General features: G+C 35.3%; 1 protein-coding gene across 1 annotated transcript; it reads left to right on the forward strand.

The window, feature by feature from the left end:
- Nucleotides 1-142: 142 nt before the first annotated feature.
- On the forward strand, nucleotides 143-4,948 carry LOC129278459 (RING-box protein 2-like). The gene is made up of 3 exons (XM_054914605.2): nucleotides 143-577; nucleotides 1,469-1,516; nucleotides 3,345-4,948. Exons 1-3 carry the CDS (start codon nucleotides 352-354, stop codon nucleotides 3,461-3,463), a joined length of 393 nt encoding a protein of 130 aa, XP_054770580.2. The 5' UTR covers nucleotides 143-351; the 3' UTR covers nucleotides 3,464-4,948.
- Nucleotides 4,949-10,290: the final 5,342 nt, after the last annotated feature.

Genomic DNA, 10,290 nt, shown 5'->3' on the forward strand with positions numbered 1-10,290 from the left:
GATTAAAAAATTTGCGTTTGAATAAACAAAAATTTTGTAATGGATTATTATTTTTTTTGTAATAATTGATTGTAAAAAAATATAAAAATCAAGCAAAATATAAGTAATAATATTCAAGTCTTTAAAACTTATCGGCACCGTTATAGATAGGTGCGCGCCCTCTTCGTTAATTAAATTATAGGAGTTTGAGAAAGTCGAGACGAAAACAGAGACTTGTAAGACGTATTTTCTTGATTGTGAACGGTAATTGAAATGATCAAATCCATGAAACATCATCAATAAATCGACACAAGTGTATGTGCACTGCTCTTCTTAGCTTGTTCACGTGAATCTGAAGAAACAACGAGTAAGATGTCGATACCTCGACCTGCCGCAAATCCGGAAGTTGGCAGCGGGGGATCTACGGGTCTCGGTCCATCAGGAACGCCAGCGGTAACCGGGACTGGGACGTCGGCGAACCCCAAAAGTACCGACCAGAACCAGAGACTATTTTCCTTGAAGAAATGGAACATTGTGGCGATGTGGAGTTGGGATGTGGAATGCGATACTTGTGCAATTTGCAGGGTTCAAGTCATGGGTAGGTGTTGTCTTTTTGAATGCCCACATTCCACAATTCAATCTAAATTGTAATTAAAAAAATATAATATACCGGTATATATTTTCATTTTTTTTGTGAGACTGACTGAGCTGAGACTCGGACTGAGTTTGAGAAAGTGAGAGAATCAATCTAGGCCTATGCTATATGTTAAAAATAAATTTTATCTTCGTTGAAAATATAAACGCCGGCCAGTCACTTTCACTTTGTCTTTGAAATAAACAATGATTGTCGGCCGGTGGCGTACCGCCGTAATGCATTCCCATTAATTATGTCTGACATGAGCCAAAAATTTTGAGGGGGCCAGATGTTAGACGTGGCATATCGGACAAAATTCATAAAGTTGAGAGTGAGTGAAGCGAGTCGGAGTGAGCGAAGCGAGTCGGAGTGAGCAATAATTTTGACACTTATTACAAAAATCCAATTTTTTATGGATTTTTACAAAAAGAATATTCAGATAATAATATCATATTTCACTCTTCATGCCTTTCTTTTCTTTCCTCTTCTTTTTTGTGAATTGTGGTCATAAATTTGTCTCTTTTTTTCATGGTTGTGATGTTAAATTTTTTTGGGGAAGGGGCAATTAATTTAAGTGCCCCCAGCCCCCTCTCATTCGTATGCCACTGATCATTGTGCTCCATGTCTCTTCATCCATTCACCTTACTAGATTATGATTCAGGTATTTTGATGAGGAAGGCAGTATTTCTTCTCTTCAGTCATGTTTGATATTCCTTTAAAATGCGTGTGCTTGAGTCTATTTGCCAAGTTTTCATTTATTTAATTGTGCTACATGTATTGAGTATGAGTATTCCATTGCCAGCAAGCTTAGTTTGCAAAACCTCACAATAAACATATGTAATTATTTTCTTTCAGATGCCTGCCTAAGATGTCAAACAGAAAACAAACAAGAAGAGTGTGTCGGTAAGCCAATCGGTCATATTCCAATGTAAAGGCCAAGTGAAGTCCACCTAAACCTGAAGTCGATGTGAATTATAAGAGGAAAATTACTTGTCTATAATTTAATCAAAATCATGTTAACAAAGTTTGTTAAATAGGAGAGTGACTGTGACAGAAATTCATTGTGACTCTGTGGGATATTTGGTATTGCTTTTTCATTTGCAAAGTACATGTTTCTTATATTTTTTTTCAATTTTAAGTTTTAATTTTATCCCATTTTTTTAAAGTAGGGGTAATACTGATACATGTAAGGAAGCTGTTAAAGATTTTATCAGGCTAATTCTATCAAACCATTCTTTGACATTTTTCTTTATTTATCTTCATGCTTTGCAGGAATAGGTAATGAAATGTTATGCAGATGGAAACTTGTTGATAATTAGTTAAAACAGAGATGTATTGATTTGGTTTTTAAATATAATTGGGTTTATTATTCTAATTCTGTCCTTTTCAAAACAATGTCCAGAATATTTGGTTAATTTTCATATCTATCATACTTGAAAGTGCAATGTCGCCCTCTGCATTTTCTGAAGTGATATCTCATGAATTGAGCTGCTGAGTGCAATGTATGCATATTACATGTACAAGAAGGGCCATTTGCAAGAAAGTTGTACTAGTAATCAATTATCAATTATTTTAATAATTCACGCACTACATGCCTGAAAATGTAAAAAAAAATCAATTGATATTGATTAGCTGATTTCCATAGTTTCAAGTTCAACTGTTTTATAAATGCACATCCAATTGCCAATAATTTTCTTGCCATGCCCTCCCTCCCCCCCCCCCCCCCCCCCCCCCGTGTAAAAGTATCTCCATGTAATTCTTATTTCTACATCTCCGTATCAATCCCTTTACCGGTCTTTTTCAACTTTATCTTTTCAAGCTACCCGATGAAGCCTCCCCCCAGCCCTTTCTCAGTTTCCTCGTGTCCCAGGCGCATATCCAGCATCAGATTCTACAAAGCATTTCATGGGCCCAATTGTCTGGGGACAATAGGGACTCTATTATGCTTGTGCATGGGCCCATACATTTCTTTGTCTTAATTGATGCTGGATACACTAGTGTGTCCCCTCCATATTTTGTTCAATTTTATTAAAGGTCAAGTCCACCCCAGAAAAATGTTGATTTGAATAAATAGAGAAAAATTAAACTAGCAAAACGCTGAAAATTTCATCAAAATCGTATATAAAATAAAAAAGTTATGACATTTTAAAATTTTGCTTATTTTTCACAAAAGAGTGGTATGCACAACTCAAATGAGACAGTCGATGATGCCCCTCACTATTTCTTTTGTTTTTTATTGTTTGAATTAAACAATATTTCATTTTGTATAGATTTGACAATAAGGACCAACTTGACTGAATCATATAGTATTTAAACAATGCCCATTCCACATGTTCAGGGAGGAATTAATCGTTGTTTCACTTGACAATGAGGAGAAAAATAGAATATTCCCTATTTCATGTAATACAATACAAAAGAAATAGTGCGTGGATGACGTCTTCAGTCTCCTCATTTGCATACCCACCAGGATGTGCATATAACTGTTTAGTGAAATTAAGCAGAACTTTAAAATGTCATAAATTTCTCATTTTACATCTGATTTTGATGAAATTTTCAGTGTTATGTTTGTTGGATTTTTCTCTTTTTATTCAAATCAACTTTTTGTTGGGGTGGACTTGTCCTTTAAGTTTCAACTTACATGCATTTCTCTTGTCTTGTTCGGTAGAGCTTCCTGTAGGTTGCATGTTTTTCCTCTTATTTTCATCCGTTCTTCTCTTTCTCTTTGATGCAGTTGTGTGGGGCGAGTGCAATCATTCCTTCCATAACTGCTGCATGTCGCTTTGGGTCAAGCAGAACAACCGCTGCCCTCTATGTCAGCAGGAGTGGATGGTTCAACGCATAGGAAAGTGAGGCAACCACACCCTTCGTCTGTTCGATCAATACTGCCCTCACTGGGGGTTTAAGGCACATGACAGTGATCACCAAACTTGTGACTTTGATGTTAAATCTTGTAAGGATGTTCAGTGTTCACAACTCCACAATGTCTTGTGACTGTGATTTTGGACATTGTGCTTCCAGAGTTCCAGGACATGTTAAATTCATCGGGCATCTGAAGAGGGTTGCTCAGTGTTTGATCAGAACTGTGGACTGATGGACATAAACATGTCCTAAACTTCAGATAATGATAATAATTGATATTTGTGTAGCACCTTTCACAAGATATAACACATACATGTACACCATCACAGGAGGGAGTTTCACAAAGAGTTATCTGTCACTTAAAGTCATACTAATGTGCCGCATTTACATAATATTTAACGCATGATCTCCTTGATGAAATTTGAAAATTACTTGACAGGGACGGTATCCATCGAGTACAGTGGGTAGTTAGATATGAGGATATGGAATAACTTGGGCTTTGAAATTTCAGTTGAATCAATCCAATATTGATGAAGATTTTAGAAGAGGTTTGACAATATAGAGAGGTACAGCAGTATGATTCAGATTCAGAATATATATGTGTAGTAATTGTAAACAGGCTTTGACAGGTTTCCAATCAAAGCAGATTTGTTTCAACAAGTCTGGTCACTCAGATTATATTCAGTAATCCACTTGATGATTTCACATAAGGTGTTGGGTGCTTATAGATTCATTTAGACAAATCTAGTCACTCTGGTTATAACTATTCACAATTTTAATCCACTTGATAATTTCAGGTACTAGTTTGGTGTTACATATACACAGATGAGGCCAAAAGTTTACATACACCCATGGATTTCAGTGAAATTTGTTAGCCTGCCAAACATCGTAAAATTTACTATATCTTCAGAAATATAAATACTTCAATGACAAATTTGGTGTTAAATGGAAGAGTATATTAAGCTCTTTCACATGATTGGGATGAAACTGGGATTAAAGTATATTTCAGGTGGAATTTTCTTTGAAAAAAAAAGTAATATTAGTGCCAAATGTATTCTATTGTTTATTATATTTTCAAACATCGTTTCACAGAAATATTAATATCTATGATTTATATCATGATATGTCACCACTGAACAAAAAAGTGGAATCTGAAATGTTTGTGTTGAGAAGTAACTAGCACAAATATGAAATGTTTTTGTCAAGTTTTTATTTTTGATTTGTCTAAAATATGAAGAGTTTTGGGGAAAAGATGACACCTAAATATTTTTCAGCTCCTGATATAAAAAGCAATGTGATGAAGGGGCATGACATAGTCATTTATTTGATATCGATTTCGTCATGATAGCACAATTTTATAAGGTACAGTAAATTTTATGATATTTGGCAAGTGTCAACTTTTTTTTTTCTGGATGTATGTAAACTTCTGGCCTCAACTGTAGGTGGTGTCAAAAATAAATTCATGCGAACAACCTACTACTCTTTATCAAGTGTTGTGTTCGGGATTGGTGCTGGCATTGGTGTTAAAAATGTGCCACTGGGCTGCTCGTCTGAGCTCTAAAATTGACTCTGGATTCATTGGCCCATATTCTGAACACAGGTTTAAATTAAACCCTGGTTTATAGTTGTGGATTAAGTATGGAGAGCCAAGTGGGGCACAAATCCTTATCCATACAAATCCAATTTATTAACTCATTTGACACTCAAATTGTTCAGAATTGTCTGGGAATGATAACTAAAGTATTTTTCTTCATTATGAAAGCAAAAGGAATCAAAATAGTTAACATAAGAAATATACAATATAAACAGAATTTTTGGCTCCCCATAATTTTAGCACAGAGTTAGACCTTGGTCTAATTTAAACCCGACTTCAGAATACGGGCCATAGCGTCGAAATGTGTGCCTGGTAACATCATGATGCATGTTTGAGATCATCTGGGCCCAGTCTGACAAAGGCATGTGGTTGATCCTAGCAGTATCAACGACGAAAATTCATCAATGAGTATTCCTTCATATAGAAAATGTACACATCATTTTGGAAAGAAAGAGATACAGTGTCGCACAATGATTTAGCATACTCTCGTAGATGTTGGCATTGCCGTCTTTCCATACTTGTAATTAAAGGGAACCAAAACCCAAGAAGAGAAGCAAACTTATTGGAAGGAGTAAAATGAGAGGAACAATTTAAAACAAGTTTCATCAAAATCGGTTATGAAATAAGCAAATTATGGACGTTTAAAAAGTCTTGCTGTACTTTCTATGGGGAACTTCAAATTGGCAAACATGCTTCAAAATGGCTGATTTTGTGGACAACTCTCCATTCGTTTTGTACACAAATTTTCAGATTTTCCCTTTATTTTACATATTTCACATTATCTCCACCTGGCTTTGACATATGTGGTGTTAATTATATTTTCCCATGACATATGTTGTGCTCAGATGGAGGCAAGATGCAATTTGAAAGATAATGAGGAAAATCCGAAAATTTGTGCACAAAACAAATCAAGAGTTGTCCACAAAATCAGCCATTTTGAAGCATGTTTGCCAATTTGAGGATCGCCATAAAAAGTACAAGCATTTTCAAACTTCAGTAACTCGCTTATTCTATAACCGATTTTGATAAAACAAGTTTGCCTCTCTCATTTTATTCTTTCTGATTAGATTGATTTTCTCCTTGTATTTTTGTTTCCTTTAATCAAATCAGGCACAACTCTTTGCAAGATGACGCTCATGATTTGCCTTTCATGACTTCCACAAAAATATCTCGAAGATGATTCTCATTTGAATGTGTATAAAACTGATAACTTTTCTTGATGTCAGGTAGGCAGGCAGTTCCTAATGCGTCCTGCCCATTTTCATCCTTTTTTTGTCATTGTTTTTTTTTTGGTCAAATTTATGGTGATATTGAGAGATTACTGGTGCTTATGTGTGTATCAGGACCTTTTCTCAGTTCAGTCACAACTATGGAAATCCCAAAATGCCATGATTTATTTGACTAGAATGCCTAAATCAGGAGTATGAGAAGTCAGTGACTCGATGCCTTTCCATACATTAGTTAAAACTCATGCTAAGTATACATTATATAAGTAGCAAAACGATTATTGATCTCAAACTAACTTTTTGTTATATGAATATTTCTAACACTGACGAGTTGTCACAATCAGGGGCCTGTTTCATAACAACTGTTGGAACTTTGCCACTATGGCAACTACCATGGTAACCTTGATTTCGATTGGCTGCTGAACCCTGTTGCCATGTTAGTTGCCCTAATGGCAAAGTTACAACAGTTGTAACTCTTTATGAAACGGCCCCTGATGGTCTCCATAGTAACTGTCGTAGTCCAGGGGAGCATTTCATAAACATCTTCATCAGAAAAGTTGTCAGTTCTGGGGCCCGTTGCAGAAAATCGCAACTATAAAAATCATGCGCAACTTGATTTTCAACCAATCAACAGCGCGTATTTGGGACTTGCGCTTGATATTCTGACTTGCGTTTAAATGCAACTCTTTCTGCAACGGACCCCTGATGATATTCCCTGATTTTGATTGGCTGAAAAGGGCTATTACTATGGTAACTGTCAGATAAAAGAGGACTTTTCAGATGAAACATCCGACGAGTCCTTCCATGAAACGCTTCCCGTTGCTACTTAGTCAATCAAACAGCGAGGATTTCGGTGGCATTGACAAGTTAGTTGACAATTTAGTCACCCAAACATCTGTTCGAGATCATGTCATATTATCAGCCTTGAATATAAAAACAAGTGCATGGGGAAGTTCATCTGGGCCCTGTTTCATAAAACTGGTTATAATAACAAACTTGCCAAATCCAGTTATAAGCTACTGAAATCCTTCATTCTGATTTGCTGAGAGAAAATTTGTTATAGATATTGTGCATTTGTTCCTCAAAGTTAGTATCAAAAGTGTTTATGATTATGAAACGGGGCCCTGATATTTTTGGTCTATTCACATGGTCTCTATGGAAATCCATCAGTGTCGTAAATTTTTCTACAGGAAATTTGCACAATGTCCTTTGTAACAAAGAGAAGCACAGTGCATCTTTAAAGGTCAAGTCCACCCAAGAAAAAATGTTGATTTGAATAAATAGAGAAAAATCAGACAATCATTATGCTGAAAATTAAATCAAAATTGGATGTAAAATAAGAAAGTTATGACATTTTAAAGATTCGCTTATTTTTCACAAAACAGTGATATGCACAACTCAGTGACATGCAAATGAGACAGTCGATGATATCCATCACTCACTATTTTGTTTTTTATTGTTTGAATTATACAATATTTCATTTTTTACAGATTTGACAATAAGGACCAACTTGATTGAACCACATAGTATTAAACAATGCTAATTGCACATGTTCAGGAAGGAATTAATCGTTGTTTCACACGACAACAGGGAGAAAATTTGAATATTTCATATGATAAAATACAAAAGAAATAGTGAGTGAGTGATGTCATCAGTCTCCTCATTTGCATACCCACAAGAATGTGAATATAACTATTTTGTGAAATTAAGCGAAACTTTAAAATGTCATAACTTTCTTATATCACATCCGATTTTGATAAAATTTTCAGTGCTATGCTTGATGGATTTTTCTCTTTTTATTCAAATCAACTTTTTGTTGGGGTGGACTTGTCCTTTAAGAAAACAAAGAATGCATGAATATACATCATAGCTAGAAAATATTTTGAACAAGCATGCATAATACATGTTGACGTTGCTGGCCGTCCATAGTTGCGATTGATCGGATCAATGGCACCTCTTTGTTAGACGGGACCCAGCAGTTAGTCTACTTTTAGATTGTCTAATGCCACATTAGCCAAGCCCATTTGGTCTAATTGCCATTTGGTCTACTTGCCATTTGGTCTACACTATACTTACATGACTTTGTAGTTCAATTCTCATTTAGTCTAATGCCCAATTGGTCTAATTTCCATTTCATCTGCTTTTTTAAAATTTTTTACTCTGTATTATTTTTTTGCTCTGTCAAATGAAACTTTGGTTCTTGAATAGTTCATCCAACCATGAACTAAGTGGTGCTAGAGCCAGTGGATATAAGACAAAATGGGTATAGCCAAACTCAGCGCTTCTCACATGGTGGGCTGTGAAGCTCTCTCAGGTGGGCCGCGATAAGCTCTAGACTAGAGGGAGAAACAAGTAGGAGAAAAACTATAGTACATTTCACAGACCTGTCTAGTCTACAATTGTAGACCCACATCTGCAGTGTGTGTATCACATCTGATTCAAGGAGTCTGCATAGCAGACTAGGTCTACTAGAGCCTGCAGATCTGGGTCTACAACATGTTTGACCAATGTACACGAAACGTGTACACAAGGCGGAGCTTGCTGAAACCATCCGTTGCCAGTAGATACCATGATTGACAGCAGATTTGTGGAAGTAGGGGCAAGAGAGGGATTAGGATCCAGCTGTTCTGACCATTTCTTATCTTGTGGAATTTAAACAAATAGGGTATACTCCTCTTTCACTTGTGGGGCTTGCTACATACACATAGGATCCATATACATGCATAGATACATATATGAATGTACTTGAGTAGTCAGGAGATGGAATGGTTTGGATGATAGGTCCATGATGATACCAAAGTCTGTAATAGCTCATGGTTATAATAGCATAGGGCATATTTTGAAACATTTTTTGTTACAGCAAGGAACGTGTATGGAACTAATACAGTATATGAATGTGTAGAAGATGCCCTGATCACCCCCCCCCCCGGGTCTTTTATAAGTGACATGGAATAAACCTTGACTTTTTCTTTCTTTCTCTTCCTTTTTTTATTTTTTCCTCTTTTCATTCTTCTTGATTTTTTTTTTCTTTTCCTCTTTTCTTCTCTTTTGTTTTCTTTCTTTTTTCTCTCTTCTTTTTCTCTTTATATCTTCCTTTCTTTCCTTTCCTTTCTTCCTTTTTCTTTCTTTCATTCATTCATTTTTTCCTTCCTTTTTTTTCATTTTTATCTCTTTCTCTCTCTCTCTCTTTCTTTCTTTCATTCTTTCCCTTCCTCCTCCTTTCTTATTTTTTCTAATTTTATTTTCATTTTTATTTCATTTGCTCTCTCATTCTTCTTCCTTTCCTCCAATGTCCTGTTTTTTTTAATGTTATTTATCATCCTACGTGTATCTTTATCATTTCTACAATATAATGGAACTGATTGATTAAAGGACAAGTCCACCCCAACAAAACTTGATTTGAATAAAAAGAGAAAAATTCAACAAGCATAACACTGAAAATTTCATCAAAATCGGATGTAAAATAAGAAAGTTATGACATTTAAAAGTTTCGCTTCATTTCACAAAACAGTTTGATATGCACATCTCGGTCGGTATGCAAATGAGGGAACTGATGACATCACTCACTCACTATTTCTTTTGTATTTTATTATATGAAATGTGAAATATTTTTATTTTCTTGTCATTGTCATGGTGAAATGAAGTTTCATTCCTCCCTGAACACGTTTAACATTTTATGCTTCAGGCAAAGAGGTCCTAATCATCAAATTCGTAAAAATTGAAATATTGTGTAATTCAAACAATAAAAAACAAAAGAAATATTGAGTGAGTGACATCATCGACTCTCTCATTTGGATATGTAACTGGCTCGTTCATATAACTATTTTGTTAAAAATAAGCGAAACTTCGAAATGTCATAACTTTCTTATTTTACATCCGATTTTGATGAAATTTTCAGCATTGTGCTTGTCTGATCTTTCTCTATTGATTCAAATCAACATTTTTCTGAGGTAGACTTGACCTTTAATGAACCAAACCGTTTTCTAAAGTACAAAATA

This window comes from Lytechinus pictus, chromosome 16, assembly GCF_037042905.1.
Source record: "Lytechinus pictus isolate F3 Inbred chromosome 16, Lp3.0, whole genome shotgun sequence".
NCBI lineage: Eukaryota > Metazoa > Echinodermata > Echinoidea > Temnopleuroida > Toxopneustidae > Lytechinus > Lytechinus pictus.

Excerpts from the sequence above, each read along its gene's own strand:
- LOC129278459 (XM_054914605.2), top strand. The coding sequence starts at position 352 with ATGTCGATACCTCGACCTGCCGCAAATCCGGAAGTTGGCAGCGGGGGA. Across the intron at positions 578-1,468 it reads TTGCAGGGTTCAAGTCATGG|ATGCCTGCCTAAGATGTCAA; the intron begins GTAGGTGTTGTC and ends ATTTTCTTTCAG. Across the intron at positions 1,517-3,344 it reads CAAACAAGAAGAGTGTGTCG|TTGTGTGGGGCGAGTGCAAT; the intron begins GTAAGCCAATCG and ends TCTTTGATGCAG.